At 42.1% G+C, this 26,817-nt stretch overlaps 1 protein-coding gene across 4 annotated transcripts in view; it reads right to left on the bottom strand.

Annotated features, from left to right (window-relative positions):
• LOC121545102 (unconventional myosin-VI) overlaps window positions 1–26,817 on the bottom strand; it is a 97,661-nt gene that overhangs the window by 30,148 nt on the left and 40,696 nt on the right. For all 4 annotated transcript variants that reach the window (XR_006659342.1, XM_041855494.2, XM_045217586.1 and 1 more), the window contains exons 10-17: window positions 21,538–21,618; window positions 17,602–17,782; window positions 16,640–16,784; window positions 15,280–15,437; window positions 12,020–12,111; window positions 6,328–6,400; window positions 3,214–3,341; window positions 2,494–2,589 (exon numbers count right to left, since the gene is read on the bottom strand). Coding sequence is in view for 3 of the 4 variants with exons in the window: in XM_041855494.2 (XP_041711428.2) it covers window positions 2,494–2,589; window positions 3,214–3,341; window positions 6,328–6,400; window positions 12,020–12,111; window positions 15,280–15,437; window positions 16,640–16,784; window positions 17,602–17,782; window positions 21,538–21,618 (954 nt within the window). In the remaining variant the exon portion in view is untranslated. The remainder of the gene's footprint in view (window positions 1–2,493; window positions 2,590–3,213; window positions 3,342–6,327; window positions 6,401–12,019; window positions 12,112–15,279; window positions 15,438–16,639; window positions 16,785–17,601; window positions 17,783–21,537; window positions 21,619–26,817) is intronic.

Below are 26,817 nucleotides of genomic sequence, written 5' to 3'. Positions count from 1 at the left end.
CCATTGTCGTGCCATTCATCCGCCGCCATCACCTCATGTTTCAGCATGACAATGCACAGCCCCATGTCGCAAGGATCTGTACACAATTCCTGGAAGCTGAAAATGTCACAGTTCTTCCATTGCCTGCATACTCACCAGAACTGTCACCCATTCCCATCGAGCATGTTTGGGATGCTTTGGATCGACGTGTACCACAGCGTGTTCCTGTTTCCGCCAATATCCAGCAACTTTGCACAGCCATTGAAGAGGAGTGGGACAACATTCCACAGGCCGCAATCAACAGCCTGAGATTTGTTGCGCTGCATGAGGCAAATGGCGGTCACACCAGATACTGACTGCCTTTCTGATCCACACCCCATTTTTTTTTTTTTAAAGGTATCTGTGACCAACAGATGCATATCTGTATTCCCAGTCATGAGTCCCTGTATTCCCAGTCTTGGGGCGGCAGGTAGCTTAGTGGTTAAGAGCGTTGTGCCAAAATGTAAAACATTTAAATGTGAAATTCATAAATTAGGCCCTAATGAACTTATTTCAATTGACTGATTTCCTTATATGAACTGTAACTCAGTTAATCTTTGAAATTGTGTTTATGTGCAGTTGTTTTTATTAAAACACATAAGGTGTCTTCAGAAAGTATTCACACCCCTTCACCTTTTCCACATTCTGTTGTGTTATAAAGTGGGATTAAAATGGATTTAATTGTACTTTTTTTGTCAACGATCTAGACAAAATACTCTTAACATTTGTATAAAAAAACTATACGAAAAATAAAACACTAATATATCTTGATTAGATAAATATTAAACCCCCTGAGTCAATACATGTTAGAATCACCTTTGGCAGCGATTACAGCTGTGAGTCTTTCTGTGTAAGTCTCTGAGCTTTGCACACCTGGATTGTACAATATTTGCACATTATTATTTTAAGTCTTGCCATAGATTTTCAAGCCGATTTAATTCAAAACTGTAACTAGGCCACTCAGGAACATTCGTCTTGGTAAGCAACTCCAGTGTAGAATTGACTTTGTGTTTTAGGTTATTGTCCTGCTGAAAGGTGAATTTGTCTCCCAGTGTCTGGTGGAAAGCAGACGGAACCAGGTTTTCCTCTAGGATTTTGCCTGTGTTTAGCTCTATTCCATTTCTTTTTATTTAAAAACACTCCCTAGTCCTTGCCGTTGTGCACACCCATAACATGATGCAGCCACCACCATGCTTGAAAATATGAAGAGTGGTACTCAGTGATGTGACGGGTTGGATTTGCCCAGAACATAACGCTTTGTATTTAAGCCACATTTTTTGCAGTTTTACTTTAGTGCTTTATTGCAAATAGGATGCCACGTCTATGTCTAAAGGCACAAGCACTGTTCATGACACAAACTGTTCACACCCCTCGTTGGTGGGAAGAATTTTCTAATTCATATCTAATTGGGCTAGTTGATCTGGACATTTCTGACAAGTTATAAATAGCTCTCTAAGGAATGCAATGACTAACATGACAAGAGGAACTGATGATGAATTACCCAATTTAGAAATTGCACCTTGTGCATTCTACTATAACAAGAGTAAATTTAACGCCTGACTGAGTTAAAAAAAATTTTTGGGGGGACCCCCGCGTCCCCCCTGACGACCATCGCCTGACAGTTTGGGAACCACTGCTCTAAGGGATATTCAATGTCTAATTGTTTTATTTTTACCCATCTACCAATAGGTGTCCTTGGTCTGTGGTCTGTATTTGAAACTCACTGCTCGAATGAGGGACCTTACAGATAATTGCATGTGTGGGGTACAGAGATGAGGTAGTCATTCAAAAATCATGTTAAACACTATTATTGCACACAGAGTCCATGCAACTTATTATGTGACTTGTTAAGCACATTTTTACTCCTGAACTTATTTAGGCTTGCCATAACCAAGGGGTTGAATACTTATTGACTCAAGACATTTCAGCTTTTTATTAATTAATTCCACTTTGACATTATGGGGTATTGTGTGTAGGGCCAGTGACCAAAAATCTCAATTTAATCCATTTTAAATTCAGGCTGTAACGCAACAAAATGTGGAAAAAGTAAAAGGGTGTGAATACTTTCTGAAGGCACTGTATAGAAAAATACACGTTTCAAAATTTCGACCAATCGATTAGCCGAAAGAACAGACGACTCTCGGTCGACCACTATTAATTAATGTATTATTCGGGGACAACCCTAGTGTCTATAAATGGAAAAATGCATGTTTAAAAAGGTAGACCAATCAAATTATATCGGCACCTAAGTATCGTGATAATATTGTATCCTGAGGTCCCTAGCAATTTCCAGCCCTACTAACAAGCTGAGAAGACTATTACCAGCAGCAGTATTTAAAATTGCTACATAGTTACACCACGTCTGAGATATAACTGCGTATAGTATGACATGGTTACATCACACAATCATACAAGGTTAAACAACAAGCAATCACAAGAGCAAATCAAAATATAATCGATGTGCGTGAGTGTTACCGTCTCGTAGCACACAGCTCCGGCAAAGTGTCTGACGATGAAGCCTTCATCATCTCTGACGTTCCTATGGACAGCCAGCTTCGACTTCCTAGGGACCTGAGAGACGGCAGCAACATATTAGATAGATATAAGTGTGTGTGTGTCTTTCTGTCTGTTGTGTAAGATAGACTGGGCTGTAGTGGTGATGGCGAATGTCTTCTATAACACCCTCATCATTGTGCACGATCTGTGGACACTATTAGGATACTCACCTAGCTGTGGTAGTATCATACTATATGGCAATTATGATTCATATTATATGACCATACACAACTGAGAGAATATTCCTCATTTCCATATGAAAGTGATGATTAATATGACCTAAAAACCAGCTGTAGCGAGCCCAGTCTAATCTGTTGGTCCGAATTTATATCAATGCTGCATTTAAAACAGGATTTTACGCCTGTCAAGCTTCCAGAAAGCGGGACAAAAGTTCCCTAAGAAAGGGACTGGGGCTTTTCACATAGACAAAGTACCAGAATGTCCATTACAATCCCATTGTGACCCCTTGGCATTTAAGTGTGGTGAGAGGGCAGTAACAGTTTAAGAGTATCAGTTCACTAAATGTTGATCTAAGGTCAGTTTAGCATTTTTCAACATAGATGGTTCAGGTTAGGATCCAGGGTGGGTAAGCTGATCCCAGATATGTGCCTGCAGGCAACTTCCACCCAAAGCTCTCACCGTCAGTCTAAAGTGGTCTTTGTGCTGGCTGTGGATGGTGTTGGCAAAGTGATGGTCGCTGGGCTGTGGTAGACGGTTCTCTTCATCCAGAATGTCCAGGATGCCCACTAGTTTGGCTTCCACCAGGTCTATGGGAATACATTAATGCATTATTACGGATATAGTCAGCAGCATAGTCAATTCAAGTCAAATGATTAAGATACGAATAAGATAAGAAAGTACTTTATTGATCTGCAAGGGGGAAAGTTGTCCTGTGCTCCTAATGTTGTAATGCGGTCAGTGTTTTGAACGTTTCTCAATGTCACTGTGTGAAACCATATGCAAATTGTCCATAAAGTTATATTCTAACATATTCCAGAGAGGAGCGGTCAACTGTCAGAATGTCTGGAAAGATGCAATCGGTGTCTCAATGTTCCCTTTCCCGGATCAAACGTTATTCATGGCTGCAGTTAACCTGGCACCTGACTAATCAAAACCCTGTTGGATATACAAATCGAAATGGATCACATTGCCACCTACGGGACATTTGATCCTATTCAATGGAGGTTGGTGTTATGAAAACACAGGCAGAGGGGAACAAAAGAGCACTGACAACCACAAATGCTCATTACACAATTGCAACTTCCTGGTTTAATGGGTAGCCACATGTTGTGGTCCCTCTTCACCACTTACCCCAGAGAAGTTATATTGTATAGGGCCCTATAAAATCAGTTACATTTTTTGCCTAATTCCGTTTACTTTTTTCCAAATTCTGTTTTCTCTGTATTGTTTTTTCAGGTTTATGATTTCCAAGTTTTTTCAGGTTTTCGCTCTCAAAACTTTTATAGAAAACTACAAAATGGAATGTTAAGTCCAAAACAATGCCTAAACCACATCAGTAAAATACTTTTAAGGTCTTGGAAAAATTGAAGACATTTACATTTTTGGGTATAGATACCCTTTCACCTCTATGGGATCGGTGTCCCGTATACGGGATGGTTGAGCTAACGTGCGCTAATGTGATTAGCATGACCGTAACAGCAAACTTTCCAGGACATAGACATGTCTTATATGGGCAGAAAGCTTACATTATTGTTAATCTAACTGCACTGTCCAATTTACAGTAGCTATTACAGTGAAAAAATGGCATGCTATTGTTTGAGGAGAGTGCACAACAACAAAAAACGTATCACGGCAACTGGTTTGATACATTCGACTCTGAAGGTAAATAATGTACTTGATTTCAGTAATCTTGCTCTGATTTGTCATCCTAAGGGTCCCAGAGATAAAATGTAGCATAGTTTTGTTTGATAAAATCAATTTTTATATTCAAATGTAGGAATTGGGTTCTACAGTTTAAACCCCTGCTGTCTCTGGCTCCACACCCACCCCGCCCGGCCATCTAGATGTGTGAAAGTTAATGTATAAGCTAATGATCCATCATGTATGACATTCCTGGGAGTGTGTAAACGTACATTTTGTATTACCATTTCATTTTTGTATGTTCTCTATAGTTATGTACTTGAAAATGTATCAATTGACCAATTCGGCACATTTGGGCAGACTTGATTAAAAATAGTCCAGTATTGCAATGCTTCCCTGGATCAATCTGAAACTTTGCACACACTGCTGCCTTATAGTGTCCAAAATCTAAATTGCGCCTAAACTGCAATATTATATTGCGGCCTTTCTCTTGCATTTCAAAGATGATGGAATCAAATAAAAAATTGAAAACACATGGTTTTTTGTTTGTATTATCGTTTACCAGATCTAATGTGTCATATTCTCCTACATTAATTTCACATTTCCGAAAAACTTCTAAGTGTTTCCTTTCAAATGGTATCAAGAATATGCATATCCTTGCTTCAGATCCTGAGCTACAGGCAGTTAGATTTGGGTATGTCATTTTAGGCGAAAATTGAAAGAAAAAGGGTCCGATCCTTAAGAGGTTAATTCAAGTGACCAGCAAGAGACTTGTTAGGTTAGTGGTGTTTCTGTAGCACATGTGACTGCAGAGTTTGCTTAACAAATCACCACTGGATTGATGCAAATAATCACAATATCATTCTGCCAGGTAGGCATTGGCTACTTTGTAGTTAACATTTTAATTGAGAAGGTTTTTGGGAAAGCCTTTCCATCTACCAGAAGACTTCATCGCTAACGGCTACATAAACTGGTAGACAAACGTGCACACACAGACAGGGGCATTCTGCATTGCCTCTTCAGAAAGTTTAAGGAAAATACAAATCACTGATGCATTTTGTTAATGTCTTACGATAATCTTGGGCAAATGTATACATTTTCTAATAAATTCAATATATATTTTTATTTTGTTAAATTCCGATGTAATGTCTGGATTACGTGATACCGTCTGCGTTCCCCGTGGATTTTATAGGGCCCTAATTGTGCAGTCGAAGGAAGTCAGTGCAAACTCATGTCGTGAGGGTGATTTCATGCAATCACAGTTTCTTAAAAGTGAGAGTGCTCTGTCGAGGGCTGTATCTCTGTCAGTCTATCTCATCATGTCTTGTATGAGCCTTAAAAAAGACAGGGCTTCAAGTTAATCATGTCTTTGTATGTCTCTGTATGTCACTCTAAGGCACCCAGTACCTGGAGATTTCCACTCCAATCTCTGCACCCACTCACCCCCCCCCCCCCACCTCTACTTGCCTCTCCGTTTGGTCCCTAGAGGCCACTGCTAGGCAGCAGTCAGACCCAGAAAGAGATTGCATCTTTTCCTTCTAAAGCCAGTCCTTGCATTACATTTGACATTGAAGCTTACAGTACAGGTACAGTACGTATCGCAAAGAAACTGGTTTTTACAGAGTGCTGTCCCACATATTAAACCAGTAAAATAGTTTAGGAGCTGCTCTTGGGGAATTTGACTTTGCACCATGACAAGTTGATAAACTGAATGTGTGAACCAGGCTGGGAGAAATGTCCTGTTTCACTGGTCTGGCATCTAAATATACTGTAAGTGCAATATCAAGATATATTTTTGGCTTATGAAAGAGCTCCAACATAGAATGAAATATAACATAGCAATATCTATGGGCTTCACAGCCTACTGCAGAAGAAATACACATCCTCTCATGTCTAATAATAAATACGGAGTAAGGTGACATTGGCACCCACCTATGCAGTCCTGGTTGTCGACATAATGAACTTCATTGACTCCCAGTCCTTCTCTCTGATACAGCTCCTGCTCCTGCAGAAAGAGTGGTAAGTCAACACTAAAGTACAAAGATGTTGCTCCTAACCACTTATACCGGGTCAGATCTTTTTTCATCCTCCTAATGGTTAGTGTAATCTGATCCTAGATCTGTCAACAATCATGACTTACTGAATCAAGTACACAAACCCCTTTTCAAAATGGCATTTATTTTATTAAACATGCTTCTCTGGGTAATTTCAGGCCAACAAACACAAATATCTCTGCACTCCAATGTGATTCAAACGCCATGAAATCCCTTAAAAATATAATTTGATCGTTAATTGGAGACCTTGAAAATCAATGAATAAAACAGGAGATCCCAGAAGAGAAACCCTGTCATCTCCACAGAGAGAAAGATTCCCATTCGAATGAGTTTAACATGTGGACTGACTCTTCCAGGGAGAGATCACACAGGGTGTTTGTGTGTGTGACACAAACTCCTAGCTTGTTGACTGACATACTCCTGAGTCCTCCATAGTGTTGCACAGTATACCGAAACTTCAGTACATTTTCGATACCCCCTCCAAAAAAGGACCATGCATATAGCCAAAAAATAAGTTAAAAAGGGGAGGTCACAATTCTGTTTCTACACTTGTTTACATGGATATGCTTCTTAATAAAAACCTATTTGAAACAAGCCATTACACTTCATTATTATCATAGCATTTCGTTATTAATCAGGTTAATGCTTATAAATATTAATCAACAAATTAAGAAATGCCAGGTTGAAGAGGATCTGTCGCATTTTTGTAATGACAATATTAAGAGAGTCCAATTAAAGATGTGCCTACATATCTCCTGAGTGGCGCAGTGGTCTAAGGCGCCGCATCGCAGTGCTAACTGTGCCACTAGAGATCCTGGTTCGAATCCAGGCTCTGTCGCAGCCGGCCGCGACCGGGAGACTCATGGGCGGTGCACAATTGGCCCAGCAACGTCCAGGGTAAGGGAGTGAATGGCCGGCAGGGATGTAGCTCAGTTGATAGAGCATGGCGATTGCAACGCCAGGGTTGTGGGTTCGATTCCCACGGGGGGCCAGTATAAAAATAAAAAAATAAAATATGTATTCACTAACTGTAAGTCGCTCTGGATAAGAGCGTCTGCTAAATGACTAAAATGTCAAATGTAAATACCGTTGGATTTTCTGAATTTTTAAAATTGTGTATACAGATCCTATTTCGACGCACAAAACCATTCAAACAAAGTCCGACGGGTTTTCTCCCACTTTTCCCAAAATATTCACATAACGTCACAAACCCTGCTGCTGCAATCATTCGACCGTTCTTCAAAGAGAAGACGCCGTAATGAGATAAATAATGTAGCCTTTACAAGATTAATTCATGACAGGAGTGTTTAATTCTTATTAAAGAGATGGAGTCCAGACAGGCTACTTTAGGAAACTTTCTGGATGGACATATAGGCCTATAGAGAGAATCACCGAACTCACACACAGCACCCCCCCGTAAAAGGACCAGTCAATCAAAGCCACCAGCGTACGTCAGACACAAGAGCAAATATTTCTCCTTTCCTTAAAACATATAAAAAAAACCTAAGACTACCTTAGGCTTTCCGAAAGTAGGCTATAAGATAATGAATTGACAAGGAAAGTATGAAGGGGACAGCTGTGCTATAGTATGAAGATGACACTGACAATCATTAAAATAGAAACAAATACACGCAACATGTCCATAGCCTATTTATCAGCGATGCTGATTATCGAGGGGGAGTGTGTTAGAAAGATTTTTCAAATACTGTGAGGAACTATTATAATTTGAATGGATGTAAAAAAATAAAATAAAATAAATACTTGATTTATGTGTGAGGTGAAGATTTAAAAAAAAATTACTTAAAAGCCCAGCTGGGCAGGTACTTCTATGCGAGCTCAGGTGCGCACGCTCCGTCAACATTAAGAGGACAAAGAAACCAGACACACGCTAATTGCTCACATGATGGTATGAAATAAATCAAAACTTGTTTCTCACAAGTGTAGCAGGTTGTGAGCAAATAACGTTTACACTCCGAGAATGAGAACAGTAAATGACTAATTAATACACATATTAACGTGGATTAACGGTAAATTGCCTGTTTTATAAAAGGTAGGTTACCACATAGGCATTCATAAAAGTGCATTGCGGCTGACACTGTATAGCCTAGGCTACTATTCTACTTTGTGGGGATAGGAGGGCGGCCAGGACCGGGTGGGTAGCTTAGTGGTTAAGAGCGTCGTACCAGTAACCGAAAGGTCGCTGGTTCTAATCCCCGAGCCGACTAGGTGAAAAAATCTGTCGATGTGCCCTTGAGCAAGGCCCTTAACCCTAATTGCTCCTGTAAGTCGCTCTGGATAAGAGCGTCTGCTAAATGACTAAAATGTAAATGTAATGATCAGCATTGATTAGTCTATAAATTAAGAAAAGATTCCGTATCAAATTATACCATGCCAGGTTGGAAAGGATTGGCGCATTGTCCGTTTGACTAATTATAAGCCTCAGAGCCAGAACAACCTTGTCGACTGCTGTTGAATAATTTATCAACAGTCAGATGCATCCAACCTTTTTTAATAGACAGATTTATTTATTTAATAGCAAGCAATAAAAATGTGCATTGTATAAAATAAAGTCCACATATCAAAATATTTGTTTTAATGAAGTGCCATAACCTATAGCGGCCTACACCTCTGCACATCATCAGTTGGAAAGAGGAGGAGATGTAGAAAGTTTAATAAACAGACTAAGTTAGCGAAACTATTTCTTATAATCATTAGTAAACACACTCCCGCTATTAGGTAAAGTTTATCTACGTGAAAATAAAGTGAATAAAGCTAAAACCTCAAATGAAAGTAGGCCTATTTAAACGGTTTTGACTGTTATTTTATTTTCATGACGGTCATCATCCATAACCTTCAGTTACACGGTTATTCAATTACCGTGACGGCCCTAAAAACTGCATTTGTAAAATTTGCCACACTCGCAATTGAAGGAGTAGAGAAATAATTGTGGTAGCAATGTAAAACTGGGATCCCTCTCTTTTTTTAAACAAAGGCCAAAACTGCTTTCAAAAGTGTTTTCCCACAATTGCATTAAGAATTGTTGTGCATTGACTGCTTGTCAGAATACATATTTCACTCCCTTTGGCTCTCGCAACTCGAATGCGCCTCGAGAGGAATATTTATCTTGCATACAACACACAACAAGCAGACTAGGTAAATACAGTGCATTCAGAAAGTATTCAGACCCCTTGACTTTTCCTCATTTTGTTACGTTACAGCCTTATTCTTAAACTGATTAAATAGTTTATTCCATCAATCTACACAATACCCCATAATGACAAAGCAAAAACAGGTTTTTAGAATTTGTTGCAAATGTATAAAATAAAACTAAAATATCAGATTTACATAAGTATTCAGACCCTTTACTCAGTACTTTGTTGAAGCACCTTTGACGCCACAAGCTTGGCACACCTGTATTTGGGGAGTTTCTCCCATTCTTCTTTGCAGATCCTCTCATACTCTGGATGGGGAGCATCATTGCACAGCTATTTTCAGGTCTGCTCTGGAGCAGGTTTTCATCAAGGATCTCTCTGTACTTTGCTCCGTTCATCTTTCCCTCGATCCTGACTAGTCTCCCAGTCTCTGCCACTGAAAAACATCCCCACAGCATGATGCTGCCGCCACCATGCTTCCCCAGATCTGTGCCTCGACACAATGCTGTCTCGGAGCTCTACGGACAATTCCTTCAACCTCATGGCTTGTTTTTTGCTCTGACATGCACTGTCAACTGTGGGACCTTATATAGACAGGTGTGTGCCTTTCCAAATCATGTCCAATCAATTGAATTTACCACAGGTGGACTCCAATGAAGTTGTAGAAACATCTCAAGGATGAGCAATGGAAACAGGATGCACCTTACCTCAATTTCTAATCTCATAGAAAAGGGTCTGAATGCTTATGTAAATAAGGTATCCGTTTTTGTATTTTTAATACATTTGCTAAAATTTCTAAAAACCTGTTTTCGCATTATGGGGTATTGTGTGTAGTAGATTGATGAGGAACATTTTTATATAATACGTTTTAGAATAAGGCTGTAATGTAGCAAAATGTGGAAAAAGTAAAGGGGTCTGAATACTTTCAAAATGCACTGTAGGTAAACTTTTCTACTATGGGGTTGTCTGATTTTGTTTTAACAACATTACATGGCAAAAATAGTAGCACTGGAAAGTGATATCCTAAATGTTATAGTATAGGCTTTGAATGACTTCGCCAGCAGCTACAGTAGGCTACACACCGCTGTCTGAGTTGAGCTGTTCTGAGCATTATATAGACTATTTAAATCCTCTCATCAACAAGTGTCATCAACAATCATGCATGTCAGTTCAGTGCACACAGCATAACAGATCAAATAAAATATTTGAGAACACAGTTATTTGGGAATATATTTAGTAGAACAGACATGCTTCTGTCTGTATTAGGCGATGTCATCTCCAAACCAAATCTACACTGATCTAAAAAAAATCCGTCCCAGTGACGGAGAACTTTAACCCCTGGCTAGAGCTGTCTGGGCTGCATTGTTAGCTCCTCACTAATGCTGCACAGAAGTTTATACACTTGAATAATGCAACACTGCATGTACAAATGTTTAAACACTTTTACAATACAAGACGATACCGGTAGCTTCCAGCTTAAACTGTAGGCTAACTTTCCTTTCAAGCTTACAGCTGAAGCAAGATCAATTCACTACCCTAGCACTTTTTGTGATAATATGCAAACCATAATGCAAAATATGCTGATTTCAAAGCTGATTGTCACCAAAAACGTTATTAATTTGCTTTGTCTCCCTCGCCACCAAAAGCTTATTCACCTCCAGTCTGGTTTCCACTAGTCAGATTCCACAGACCCATCTGCCTTGCAAATGATGTCATTACATTCTTAAAGAGACAGCGCAAACTTTTATAAAAGAAGATATTAATTATTCTATGCAAATGTTGTTAATCAGTACAATAAAATAATCTGTTCTCCGAGCAGTCGGCAATAAAATAAGTCCTAAATGGTAGATTGTATGTGTCATCTGTAGCCCCATGAAATCAGCTAAAACAAGCTCAATAACTCAATGCATGCACACACTCCTATTGAATAATATGCATTCACTGTATTGTGAATAGACCTAGGCTACATCTTGATTTACCCAGTTTATCAATAGCGATTTACCTTTAAAATACATTATTGTAGTTATATTGGTAAAAAAAAGTCAAATTGATTGTATGATTATATAATTGATTAATTAACGCAAACATGGCTGCCATAAAAAAAATTTGACAAACATTTTCAAACGTAATGATATTGAACTCAAAAGATGCCCAATGATTGAACAGAGCAGTAGCCGAGTTTATCTGTCTGTATCAAGTGCCATTCTGTGACTTTGGCTAATATGCCTTTTTTCTTTTGTTGTGGTATCGTTTCGGTATCGAGTATCGTGATGGTATCGTGTATTGTGATACTAAACCTAGTATCGATATCGAAGTCAAAATTCTGGTATGGTTACAACACTAGTCCTCAGTGGGAGTCCAAAGCTTAAAGAACACTAGCGAGCCACCTCCACGCCCCCAGACGACACTCTCACTCACCTCTTTCAGGATGCGCTCGTTGAAGAACTGCTGCAGCTTCTCGTTGCAGTAGTTGATGCAGAACTGCTCAAAGCTGTTGTGCTCAAAATACTCTGAGGGGGGTGAGAAGAAATATGAAAGTGTAAATGAGTCGTGGCTGAACGACGACATGGATTTCATACAGCTAGCGGGCTATACGCTACATCGGCAGGATAGAACGGCTGACTCCGGTAAGACAAGGGGTGGCGGTCTGTGTATATTTGTAAACAACAGCTGGTGCACAAAATCAAATACTAAGGAAGTCTCGAGGTTTTGCTCGCCTGAGGTAGAGTATCTTATGATAAGCTGTAGACCACACTATTTACCAAGAGAGTTTTCATCTATATTTTTCATAGCTGTCTATTTACCACCACAAACCAATGCTGGCATTAAGATTGCACTGAATGAGTTGTACAAGGCCATAAATCAACAGGAAAACGCTCATCCAGATGCAGCGCTCCTAGTGGCCGGGGACTTTAATGCAGGGAAACTTAAATCCGTTCTACCTAATTTCTACCAGCATGTTAAATGTGCAACCAGAGGAAAAAAAACTCTACACCACCTTTACTCCACACACAGAGACGCATACAAAGCTCTCCCTCGCCCTCCATTTGGCAAATCTGACCATAACTCTATCCTCCTGATTCCTGCTTATAAGCAAAAACTAAAGCAGGAAGCACCAGTGACTCGGTTAATAAAAAAGTGGTCAGATGACACAGATTCTAAGCTACAGGACTGTTTTGCTAGCACAGACTGGAACATGTTCCGGGATTCTTCAGACAGCATTGAGGAGTACACCACATCAGTCACTGGCTTCATCAATAAGTGCATCGATGATGTCGTCCCCACAGTGACCGTACGTACGTACATACCCCAACCAGAAGCCATGGATTACAGGAAACATCCGCACTGAGCTAAAGGGTAGAGCTGCCGCTTTCAAGGAACGGGACTCTAACCCGGACGCTTATAAGAAATCCCGCTATGACCTCCGACGAACCATCAAACAGGCAAAGAGTCAATACAGGACTAAGATTGAATCGTACTACACTGGCTCTGACGCTCGTCGGATGTGGCAGGGCTTGAAAACTATTACAGACTACAAAGGGAAGCACAGCCGCGAGCTGCCCAGTGACACAAGCCTACCAGACGAGCTAAACCACCTCTATGCTCGCTTCGAGGCAAGCAACACTGAAACATGCATGAGAGCACCAGCTGTTCCGGATGACTATGTGATCACGCTCTCCGTAGCCGATGTGAGTAAGACTTTTAAGCAGGTCAACATTCACAAGGCCGCAGGGCCAGACGGATTACCAGGACGTGTACTCCGAGCATGTGCTGACCAACTGGCAAGTGTCTTCACTGACATTTTCAACATGTCCCTGACTGAGTCTGTAATATCAAACATGTTTCAAGCAGACCACCATAGTCCCCGTGCCCAAGGACTCTAAGATAACCTGCCTAAATGACTACCGACCCGTAGCACTGACGTCTGTAGCCATGAAGTGCTTTGAAAGGCTGGTCATGGCTCACATCAACAGCATTATCCCAGAAACCCTAGACCCACTCCAATTTGCATACCGCCCCAACAGATCCACAGATGATGCAATCTCTATTGCACTCCACACTGCCCTTTCCCACCTGGACAAGAGGAACACCTACGTGAGAATGCTATTCATTGACTACAGCTCAGCATTCAACACCATAGTGCCCTCTAAGCTCATCACTAAGCTAAGGATCCTGGGACTAAACACCTCCCTCTGCAACTGGATCCTGGACTTCCTGACGGGCCGCCCCCAGGTGGTAAGGGTAGGTAACAACACATCTGCCACACTGATCCTCAACACGGGGGCCCCCTCAGGGGTGCGTGCTCAGTCCCCTCCTGTACTCTCTGTTCACCCATGACTGCATGGCCAGGCACGACTCCAACACCATCATTAAGTTTGCCGACGACACAACAGTGGTAGGCCTGATCACCGACAACGATGAGACAGCCTATAGGGAGGAGGTCAGAGACCTGGCCGTGTGGTGCCAGGACAACAACCTCTCCCTCAACGTGACCAAGACAAAGGAGATGACTGTGGACTACAGGAAAAAAAAGAGGACTGAGCACGCCCCCATTCTCATCGACGGGGCTGTAGTGGAACAGGTTGAGAGCTTCAAGATCCTTGGTGTCCACATCACCAACGAACTATCATGGTCCAAACACACCAAGACAGTCGTGAAGAGGGCACGACAAAGCCTATTCCCCCTCAGGAGACTGAAAAGATTTGGCATGGGTCCTCAGATCCTCAAAAAAATTCTACAGCTGCACCATCGAGAGCATCCTGACTGGTTGCATCACCGCCTGGTATGGCAACTGCTTGGCCTCCGACCGCAAGGTACTACAGAGGGTAGTGCGTATGGCCCAGTACATCACTGGGGCCAAGCTTCCTGCCATCCAGGACCTCTATACCAGGCGGTGTCAGAGGAAGGCCCTCAAAATTGTCAAAGACTCCAGCCACCCTAGTCATAGACTGTTCTCTCTGCTACCGCACGGCAAGCGGTACCGGAGTGCCAAGTCTAGGTCCAAAAGACTTCTCAACAGCTTCTACCCCCAAGCCATAAGACTCCTGAACAGCTAATCATGGCTACCCGGACTATTTGCACTGCCCCCCCACCCTATCCTTTTTACGCTGCTGCTACTCTGTTAATTATTTATGCATAGTCACTTTAACTCTACCCACATGTACATATTACCTCAACTACCTCAACTAGCCGGTGCCCCCGCACATTGACTCTGCAACGGTACCCCCCTGTATATATAGCCTCCCTACTGTCACTTTATTTTACTTCTGCTCTTTTTTCTCTCAACACTTTTTTTGTTGTTGTTTTATTTTAAATAAATGCACTGCTGGTTAAGGGCTGTAAGTAAGCATTTCAATGTAATGTCTGCACCTGTTGTATTCGGCGCATGTGACCAATAAAATTTGATTTGATTTGATTTGATCTGCCACGCCTGAAGTGGGAATGAAGAATGCTTATCTTCAGGCAGTTACTGGTACTGAATATATTACATTTAGTCAGTAACGTTTTTAGAAAGAGAAGAGAAAATAGTTTATGTGAGGACGTGCAGGAAACGAACACCTACAAGATAAAATAATGGCTATATGGCTAGATAGACAGACTCACAGGCAGACAGAGAAACAAACATACAGAGAAACAGACAAACTGTCAGACAAACTCACTGCTCTAGGCCGACTTACCGAAGCCGGCGATATCCAGCACCCCGATGAAGTTGGAGGAGGTTTCGAAGGGGAAGCACTGGTTGACCCTCCTGACCACGTGATCGAAGAGGCAGCTGTACACGGCCTTGGCCAGGGCGTCCCGGGCGTTGTTAGCCTGTTCCACCTTCAGAGGCACCCTGGGGGGAAAACACAAAGTGGGGCAGTGAGGGGCCGAAACCGGGACACTGGGCTACTCCTTAATAAATAAATAAAAACCTTTTTAATCAATACAGGCATTTTTCATTTCAGGTTTAGGTGCAAACAAAGTTTGAGTTGATTCGTAAAGAGTACGTTTTTACAGGATAGTAATAGCAAAGATGAATTTTTGCTAAAACAAGTAGGTAAGGAGGACAAAATACAAGCCATTAGAAGTGACTGTACTCCCTGAACCCTGGCTGACTAATTCTCGTAGCACTCTCCAACACCATTTGGCTTCAATTATTCAAAGGGGTTGATGACAATGAACAAATTGGAGTTCCTCTGAACTGAGCAAGTTCAGCTATGGTGTAGCACTCTGTCCTGCACTCAGTCTCAGTCTCATGGCTGGTAGCTACACTGTGGACTGGAATACTTGTTAAAATTCAAACACTCCAAAATTATTCTGCTCTCCGTTCTCTTCTGTACAGGCATCGAGCTGAAGCAGCAGGTTCAGAGCAAACCTTTTACCTTTTGAAGTTAGGTACCTACCATTACTGCTCACTTTCCCCACCTTATATTCTCATCTATAGTCTATTCATGTTCAGTCTTATGTTGTATTATCACCTGAAACAATGTATTTATGCGATCTCTGACGAGAGACAGGCTATCCTCCATCTTGCGTTACAAACACTACACTTGATTGTTCAGTAGCGGGGCAAGACTCGGTGAAGATGACGTACGGCGTTACTAAATAAGTCACGATGTAAACAGACTTTTAGTGGCTAAATGGCATATAAAAGTGAAGCAGCAGTAGAGGTAGTCTAATGCTGCATTTAGACGTGGGACGCAAAAAACGTCAAACCAGTTGGCATAGCGGGACAAGAAAGCAAGAAAGACGGTGATGGCAAAAGCAAGCCAGCACAACGGTATGCATTGCTATGGTGATTTCAGAAAACAAACAGTGCAAATCAACATCCTGTAGAAAACAACGCCACAGCAGACGGCAAAAGTTAAAATATTTGAACTCTGGTGGCAAGTCCCATTTATTGTGGCGGCTGATGGCATTCACCACCAGCTTCAACGGCATTTACCGTCATGCTCTCATTGAAAACAATTACATCCGGTTTGCCGTTTACTGTCTACGTCCTACCATCTAAATGCAGCATTAGAGGTAGTCCTACTTGATAACTGTTAGTCCTACTTGATAACTGTTCCTTTGGCGCCCCCTGCTGTGGTGAGCATGACCCTGGTGGTGAGGCTGACTCTCAGGTCCTCCTGGTCCAGGCCCAGCAGGTCAGCACAGTAGGCCAGTGTCTGACTCGACTGGTTCATCAGGATGCAGCCGCCTGGAAATACACACACACACACACACACACACACACACACACACACACACACACACACACACACACACACCATTGGTGCGCACAAAAAGAAAATGGAGCAACGTCCATTATGCCGCATCAATTGGATTTTGGATGGATTTTACTACTTTCTTTCTCCTGCCTAATGCTTGAATACAGCCACACTGTGAATACATGCCGCACATTCTGCAGAATCAGTACTGTCTTTGTTGCAGGCAGTGAAGTAGTAATGTCCTTCTGAAGGGCAGAGACAGACAGATGGTCTGAGACAGGGAAATGAGCTGTCAACATGTAACCATTTCAGAGGAGAGTGAGCACCGTGCGATGGTCCAGGTAATATCTGCTCTAGAGGCAGTGATCTATTACGTCATCTATCTCAAGATAAGCTTGAAATCGTCACTTTTCTTATATGTCAGATGCATTGCATCACTCTTGTGCAGCTGGCAGGAGAGCGGATTCAGATGAGCGTGTCCTTTTCAATGGGTGCACTTCAAAAAGTGGGACAGTGAGACCCTACAGAGGAGAATGTGTCAGCCAGGGGTGGGGAGTAGACCTCCTGCCACGTTAGAGAAACTAAACGAGGGATTCAGTGCTGGCAGAACAATAAAAGGACCAATAAGCCCCATTGAGCGTATGCAGATGAGTGCTATTGTACACACCCACACGTCTGTATGCTCATGTGACTGCTTGTGTGTGTACGCATGAAAGTGCCTGTGTGTATGTGCGTAAGTGTGTGTACATTCTAATACTCCAGAGAGCTACACTAAGAGAGAGACATTAGGTATGTAACTTGATTTACCCGATGTGCTCCCGGTCTCCTCAAAGTCAATGTTGCCCAGGTGCAGCACCCCGGCCACCACCCTGAACAGGTCCAGCTTCTCCGTGTCATCCAGGCCAATCTTCTTCATGGCCCCGCACATCCTGTTGAAGTCTCCCTGGTCGTCCAACAGAGGGTCCTTCAGGGCGCCCAGTTTCACATGCTGGAGGAAGGAGAGACAGGACCGTCAGGATACTATACCCGGGCCCGTATTCACAGAGTCTCAGAGCTGATATAGGATCAGTTTCGCCTTTTAGATTATACTGAATATGATTATGGACAGGGGAACCTGACCCTAGATCAGCACCTTTTGTGACTACATTCCCTGTGCTAGATAAAGTCAAGAGTCTTTCCAGTGCCATCATGTGATCCGACTAGGGAAAACTGCTGGCCTCCCTTGTAGGCTCTCTTTTTTCATGTGAGAGTCATCACACAAACATCACACCTTCCTGCAGTATGAACAAGACAGCCGTGCTACAGTAGCCTTGACTAACCTAGCGTCAAATGCTACGTCTCACCCCTAATATCAGAAATTTGAAATCCACCACTGACAGATAGAAGCAGAGGCATAGAAAAGTACAGTGGATTTGTGGTTTCTGGTTTGAAGGAAGGTTGGCAGACTTCAAAGCAGAGGCACACTAAAGCAAATGTCACAGTGTGATGTTGTTCCAATTACTTCACTTCTGTGAGATTTTGGTTGTTGATTTTCACCTGACCAGTCATAAGTGTGTGTCTGTAACAGTATCTCCTTAGACTGATAATTCACCACGCTGTGACATTCTGAGCCTGACGGAAGCTGGATAAAGAAAAATGGCATAACCCCATGCACATTGATAAAGAGGCATGCTCTGCATAGCTCCTGTTTGCAGTACAACCTCAAGCATGTAAAATCTGAGCCTTGCACTTCTCAGGGTTTACATAGTGAGTAAAACAAAGAGGGTCTCCTAAGGAAAGCATCATCACCTCATCATCCTGCATTACATAGACCCGAGGCAGGGCAAAGAGACGTACAAGCTTAATTAGTTACACCGCAACTGTCATGAGATCATTGCTCTCTCAACACACTGAATAGAAGCTGTAAAAAGGGAACATTTGGTTAATTGTTAAAATGGTAAAAACAAATTTGTCTGATTGCAACAATTCACACATAGCCTACAACAGATTTGCCAGACTTTCACCTAAGCCAAAGGACCAGAAGTTATTTATTTCTAAAGACAATCCTTGATACAGTTTGGCATGAATACTTCCTATACCCTATATCTAGGGTTGGGCGATGGTATCGCTCCCTATTTGCCAACCAACAAATTATAATAATGTGAGGGTTTTTAAACTCTGCCCAAAATGCTACAACTGGACGAATCATGACGAAATATAATGTTGAAAGCCTGGGCAGAGGCTAAGTGCAGGCAAATCTTTTCTAATATTCCTTTCTGATGGAGATTCAGCATGGAATAGGTTTGTGTGTGTCTGTCTGTGTCAAACACACATGACAGAGCAAAGTGACAGTCAACTGATGATGAACGGGCTTGTTCAATCTGTCATAAAGCTGTGATTGTCTAGGCCTATAGACTCAGACTTTCATTCTTGTTCTCTTTGAAAGCAGCAACAACTTCTAAGCCTACTCAAATATTTGGAAAATAGGCTACTGTTCATAATTTTAACTTGTCTTAAGGGCAATTCCACCACTTTTTAACCTTATTTTCATCATATCCAGCACAATACCAGTGTCTACATATGTGAAAACGGCACATTTCTACGTTTTGTAGAAAAACATAAGAAAGTTCTACCTGATGACATCATCAAAAGTTCAAACATTTTAAAAACAGTGATTAGCGGTGGTGTAGGAAGCAAGAAAATAACCTCCCTCTGGCTAGAAACTCGTTGCAAGTTTTGAAAATCACAGTTTTTCTTACTTTTAATCTTACCCTGTGATATCACAGAGAAGTATTTTTTAGGACCTTTCGTCTTATCTTTTTAACCACCGATCATAGAAACGCGCCGTTTTCATATATGTAGACACTGGTATGGTGCTGGAGATAATGAATGAGGTTGAGAAGTGGCGGAATTTCCCTTTAAAGCTTTTATGATAGGTCTAGTAGGAGGATTGGCCAATTGGTTTTCAACCTCGCATGGAGGGATTTTTCCTGCCCCGCTTCGATCATTTATTTCTTAATAAACTTAAACTGGATTAAACTTGTCATTAGATTTTTCTATAAGCTATTGATATTGTTTATTCTCTGTCATTATTAGTCTAATCATCTATAAGTGACTGTTGAGCTTCACAAAACATTATAGATACTTTCGGAAGGAAGCAAAAGAAACCAAAAACATGAAGCAGATATATTTCTTGAAGAAAACAGTCCTAAATGTTGGAAAAACAACACACATTTGTTTATTTTGCAAGCTATAGCACACAATATTTTACAAAAGTAGGTTTTAAAGGACCATGTTATCGGCTGACATGTTATCGGCCGATATTAGCCTTTTACAGATGTATTCGCATTTAAATCACCGAAAAGGACCGATCTAAAATATGGAGAAAACGCTCCAAAAAAAAAACTTTTTACATGGCTATAAGCCTATCTTGCCTTGGCACACTACAGCAAGATTGGACACTGTAACCCAACGCAACTACACCAGTCAAGCTCAATAAAGTGCAATAAATGCGCACTGGCCATATACTGTCATGTGAAGTATCACAGTAGGGTGTTGGGTGTCGTGACAAACAGTGGATGCTATGCCCAAATATAAAGCAACGTGCTAAGAACGTTGAACTCTGTGGTAACGTTACAGCCCTTCACGTGAAGCCCGCAAAAACTGGTGTGTTATATTTGCTTTTTGCAAAGAGTATTCCTTAAGCTCGGACATTCAAATGTTTTCAGAGACACAAAAAAAACATAGCAGGTTATAAAGTAGCCCTTCGTAGCTTCGTTTTGATGTATGGGTTGTCACTTGTCAGGGACTGGTCCAAATTCACGTATCGCCACCCCCATCTAGCCAGCTAACTAGCTGTGTGAGAGTACTTGACACAGTTCACTGAGGGTTAGTGCTATCCGGGATCCTTGGGACACCCCAACGCTAACCCTATCCCCTACCCATAACCTTTACCTGACCCGAACCTTAACCCTTACCATTTTTAATTTCAACATCAATGGGGTAGGACCATTCACTGAGGCAACGCTTGGGGCGAGGCAGCGCTTGTGCCAGTGGCAAATTTTGTGATTTATGTTTTTCCTTTCAAGTGACAACTACCAGAATTCAGTGGATACAGCCCTACAATCGATGAAAACATAGCTAAATACCAATACATTAAAAAGAAAATTGCTGGAATCAGTGCAGTTTATCCTCCTTTCACTAGAGTAACACAGTTTTTCCATTAAAACATCTTGTCTTTCTGGTGGTCCTACATTTTATGTGGTGCTTACATTAAAGGTTGTTTCCTCAAATTTAAGAAATCAGCTTTCTGAGTATCTTTGTAGGGCTGTTTTAAGCACAATCCATACAGAAAAAGTAATTTTTTAATTCCAGCTCAACTAATAAAAATATTGGCAGGTAAAATCTGTGAATATTTCCACTCTAAAATTGGAATCAGATCCAAAAATCCCAAATCGGTCAGGGTCTAACCTTGACTTGAATGGGATTTGTGCCACAAACGCTAAAATGTTAGACTTGGAATCGGTGCCAGGGAAATAAAACCAATGCATGGACTGCGGTCATACCTTATCCATAGACTGCTTACAAGGCAAGTTAATAATTTATATGACTAAACAAGTTACTAGTAATTGCTTAAAGTTCATATTCACATTAAATTCAAAGCCAATTATGTCCAGGAGGATGTGGAATAAATAAAAGACTACCAGTTGTGAAGGCCCTATGTGATCAGAGAGGTAAAAGACAATAAGTTTAAAGGTACCGTACCTCAGGACTCTTGCGATTCTGCATGATCTGTTTGTCTGTGTCCTTGCTGGCAAAGTATCTGGTGCATCCTCGATTCAAATACTATAAGGGACAAAGGAGAGCATACACAAACACAAACAATTAGCATTCAAGAAATGACACATCTAATTGTAGACACAACCTATAAGCGAAACTATGTTATTAACCAACCTACCAGGGTGTTTACAAACACTACAAGAACAAGATCATCCACATGTATCGATCACATTTTTACTAATACTGTAGAACTTTGTTCTAAAGCTGTATCCGTACCCATTGGATGCAGTGATCACAGTGATCACAGTGTGGCTATATCCAGGAAAGCCAAAGTTCCAAAAGCTGGGCCTAAAATAGTGTATAAGATATATTACAAAATAATTTGCTGTGACTCTTATGTGGATGATGTTAAAAATATTTGTTGTCTCTAGTGTTGTCCCCCCCCCCCCCACCCCACCCCCATATTTTAACCAGGTCTCTACCAGTGGACCTACAGCTCCGCCAGCTTCTGTGTCTGCTGTTCAGACTCCTCCATTGAGGACTGCATTGAACTTGTTGTAATTGGTAAATATTAAAATTTTTGTCATATAATTTTTCCTCAACTACTATGGCTCTGGTGCCATGACAGAACACTGTTTCAGATCATTCTTTTGACAGGTGACTTCCTACTCTGTTCATTGTGACTATTCGGTTTTTCGCTCTCTTTTGCAGGTCAATAAGCAAAGGTTTTGGGAGCTCTAATTGTGTCTGTGTAAAGGATGTCATGCTGCTTGCTTCGTGAGTACCACCTCCTCCCAATTCAGCCCAGACCTGGCGCGAACTCGGCACCTTTGCCTTATTAGCACACGTGACCACCCTCCTGAAGCATCTTACCAGTCGCCGCAACATGAAAAGCGAGCTATTCGCTGGTGCAAGTGATGGCTCTTCAGGCTGAGGAGTAAGTTTCACACATCTTCATGTGGTACATTCACCCCTCAAACTTACTCAACAGCGACCCCAGCGTTGAGCTGAGCGCAACTGTAGATGCAAGTCACTAGGCATCACTGTAAAGGAGTTGTCACAACACAATGCCACAGATGTCTCAAGTTTTGAGGGAGTGCGCAAATGGCATGCTGACTGCAAGAATGTCCACCAGAGCGGTTGCCAGAGAATTGAATGTTAATTTCTCTACCATAAGCCTCCTCCAATGTCGTTTTAGAGAATTTGGCAGTACGTCCATCCGGCCTCACAACCGCAGACCACGTGTAACCACACCAGCTCAGGACCTCCACATCTGGCTTCTTCATCTGTTGGATCGTCTGAGACCAGCCACCTAGACAGCTGTAGAAACCGTTGGTTTGCACAACTGAAGAATTTCTGCAAACTTTCAGAAACAGCCTCAGGAAAGCTCATTTGCGTGCTCGTCGTCCTCACCAGGGTAATGACCTGAATGCAGTTTGGCGTCGTAACCGACCTTCAATGGCCACTGGCATGCTGAAAAAGTGTGCTCTTCATGGATGAATCCTGGTTTCAACTGCACCGGGCAGATGGCAGATGTGGGGGAGCGGTTTGCCGATGTCAACGTTGTGAACAGAGTGCCCCATGGTGGCGGTGGGATTATGGTATGGGCAGGCATAAGCTACGGGCAACGAGCACCATTGCATTTTATCAATGGCAATTTGAATGCACAGAGATCCTGAGGCCCATTGTCGTGCCATTCATCCGCCGCCATCATCTCATGTTTCAGCATGATAATGCATGGCCATGTCGCAAGGACCTGCACACAATTCCTGGAAGCTGAAAATGGCCCACTTCTTCCATTGCCTGCATACTCACCACGTCACCCATTGAGCATGTTTGGGATGCTCTGGATCGACGTGTACAACAGCGCATTCCAGTTCCCGCCAATATCCAGCAACTTCACACAGCCATTGAAGAGGAGTGGAACAACATTCCACAGGCCACAATCAACAGCCTGATCAACTCTATGCAAAGGAGACGTGTCGTGCTGCATGAGGCAAATGGTGGTCACACTAGATACTGACTGGTTTTCTGATCTATGCCCCTACCTTTTTTTAAGGTATCTGTGTCCAACAGATGCATATCTGTATTCCCAGTCATGTGAAATCCATAGATTAGGGCCTAATGAATTTCTTTCAATTGACTGACTTCCTTATATGAACTGAAACTCAGTAAAATCTTTGAAAATTATTGCATGATGCATTTCTATTTTTGTTCTGTGTATATAAACAATATTGGTTTGTCTTTAAGAAATTGTAACCTCCACTTGCATGTGGACGATACTGTTGTGCATTCTGTTGCCAAGGCTCTTTCAGAACTACAATCTACCTTTTTTGCTTTGCAGAAAGCCTTTGTTGAACTGAAATTGGTACTTAATGCAGGTGAAACTAAGTATATGTTATTTTCCAAAAAGCTTAAAAATGTATCATTGGATGGTGCTCACATTGATCATGTCCCCACTTATAAATATCTGGGTATCTGGATTGACGAAAAGCTATCTTTCAAAAAACATATTGATGAGTTAGTTAAAAATCATTAAAATGGGCTTCCTTTATAGGATAGGCCTTTTGTTAAATAGCAGAAAACAAGTAATTCAGTCAACATTCATTCCGGTTTTATACTGTGGCGATATCATCCATATGAATGCAGCTGCCACTGTACTGAAACCATTGGACGCAGTTTATCAAAGCGCACTAAGCTTTATTACGGGTGATAGGTTCAGTACACATCACACTTCATTCTGTATCAGAAAGTAGTCTGGCCCTCTCAAGTCTCGCAGATCAATGCACTGCTCTCTTGTTGTTTATAACGTCCTCTTGTGCAAACTTCCACCATACCTTACTTCATTGTTAAATTACAGACATGCGAGTCACCAGACCCGATCACAGGGATGGCTAACTCTGGAAATCCCTTCGGTCTCCACTGGGTTAGGTAAATCTGTGTTTAGTTTTTTTTGCACCTTCCTTATGGAATGATCTCCAGAACTCTAAGGCTGGATGTTTTGGTGCCTGTAGGGCAGTTCAGACGGTTGATTACTTTTTTACTGAGGAATGTGTTCGCTTTTCATGATCGTGTTTTGTAAGTTACTTTTCTTAAATTGCTTATAAATACTATGTTTTTATTGCATTGGAATTGTAAATATTGTGAATTTGTATGACTGTGTTCAGGGCTCCCTTGAAAAAGAGGCCTTGATTTCAATAACATTCCGTTCAACCCCCTTGGCCTATATGGATAGGGCTAAATTAAAATATTTCTTACAGAATAAATATTGAATGCATAACCATGGTGGTAATTAAAAGGGAACAGTTTGGAGATTGTGGGAAAATGATTAGACTACGGGTGAGAACAACAGTTCACCTGACAAGACTGAATCCAAACATTACACTACAGTGTAGTTATTCACTCCGCAAGGCAATCAAACAAGCAAAACGTCAGTATAGAGACAAAGTGGAGTCGCAATTCAACGGCTTAGACACGAGACGTATGTGTCAGGGTCTACAGACAATCACGGACTACAAAAGGAAAACCAGCCACGTCGCCGAGACCGACGTCTTGCTTCCGGACAAGCTAAACACTTTCTTCGCCCGCTTTGAGGATAACACAGAGACACCAACGCGGCCCGCTACCAAGGACCGTGAGCCGACGTGAGTAAAACATTTAAACGTGTTAACCCTCGCAAGGCTGCCGGCCCAGATGGCATCCCTAGCCGCGTCCTCAGAGCATGCGCAGACCAGCTGGCTGGTGTGTTTACAGCCATATTCTCCCTATCCCAGTCTGCTGTCCCCACATGCTTCAAGATGGCTACTTGTACCCAAGAAAGCAAAGGTAACGGAACTAAACGACTATCGCCCCATAGCACTCACCTCTGTAATCATGAAGAGCTTAGAGAGACTAGTCAAGGATCATATCACCACTACCTTACCTGCCACCTTTGACCCACTTAAATTTGCTTACCGCCCCAATAGAGCCACAGACGATGCAATCGCCATCACTCTTCACACTGCCCTTTCCCATCTGGACAAGAGGAATACCTATGTAAGAATGCTGTTCATTGGCTATAGCTCAGCATTCAACACCATAGTACCCTCCAAGCTCATAAGTAAGCTCGAGGCCCTGGGTCTGAACTCCGCCCTGTGCAACTGGGTCCTGGACTTCCTGACGGTCCGCCCCTAGGTGGTGAAGGTAGGAAACAACACCTCCACTTCGTGCTCAGCCCACTCCTGTACTTCCTGTTCACCCATGACTGCGTGGCCAAGCACGCCTCCAACTCAATCATGAGGTTTGCAGATGACACAACAGTAGCAGGCTTGATTACCAACAATGACGAGACAGCCTACAGGGAGGAGGTGAGGGCTCTGGGAGTGTGGTGCCAGAAAAATAACCTCTCACTCAATGTCAACAAAACAAAGGAGATGATCGTGGGCTTCAAGAAACAGCAGAGGGTACACCCCCCTATCCACATCGACGGGACTGTAGTGGAGAAGGTGGAAAGCTTCAAGTTCCTTGGCGTACACATCACTGACAAACTGAAATGGACCACACACACAGACAGTGTGGTGAAGAAGGTGCAACAGAGCCTCTTCAACCTCAGGAGGCTAAAGACATTTGTCTTGGCACCTAAAACCCTCATAAACTTTTACAGATGCACAATTGAGAGCATCTTGTCGGGCTGTATCACCGCCTGGTATGGCAACTGCACCGCCCGGTATGGCAACTGCACCGCCCGCAACCGCAAGGCTCTCCAGAGGGTGGTGCGGTCTGCACAACGCATTACCGGGGGAAAACTACCCGTCCTCCAGGACACCTACAGCACCCGATGTCACAGGAAGGCCAAAAAGATCATCAAGGACATCAACCACCCGAGCCCCTGCCTGTTCACCCCTCTATCATCCAGAATGCAAGGTCAGTACAGGTGCATCAAAGCTGGGACCGTGCATCACTAGCACATTAGAGGCTATTGCCTATCGACATAGACTAGAAATCACAAGAAATGGAACACTAGCCACTTAAACAATGTTTACATATCTTGCATTACTCATCTCATATGCCTTGCAAAAGTATTCATCCCCCTTGGCGTTTTTCCTATTTTGTTGCATTACAACCTGTAATTTAAATTGATTTTTATTTGGATTTCATGTAATGGACATACACAAAATAGTCCAAATTGGTGAAGTGAAATTAAAAAAATAACTTGTTAAAAACAATTCAAAAAAATTAATAACGGAAAAGTGGTGCGTGCATATGTATTCACCCCCTTTGCTATGT

Source organism: Coregonus clupeaformis, unplaced genomic scaffold, assembly GCF_020615455.1.
Source record: "Coregonus clupeaformis isolate EN_2021a unplaced genomic scaffold, ASM2061545v1 scaf1135, whole genome shotgun sequence".
Taxonomy (NCBI): Eukaryota; Metazoa; Chordata; class Actinopteri; order Salmoniformes; family Salmonidae; genus Coregonus; species Coregonus clupeaformis.
Note: the sequence above shows the minus strand (reverse complement) of the source record. Positions and strands in the feature narration are given on the sequence as shown.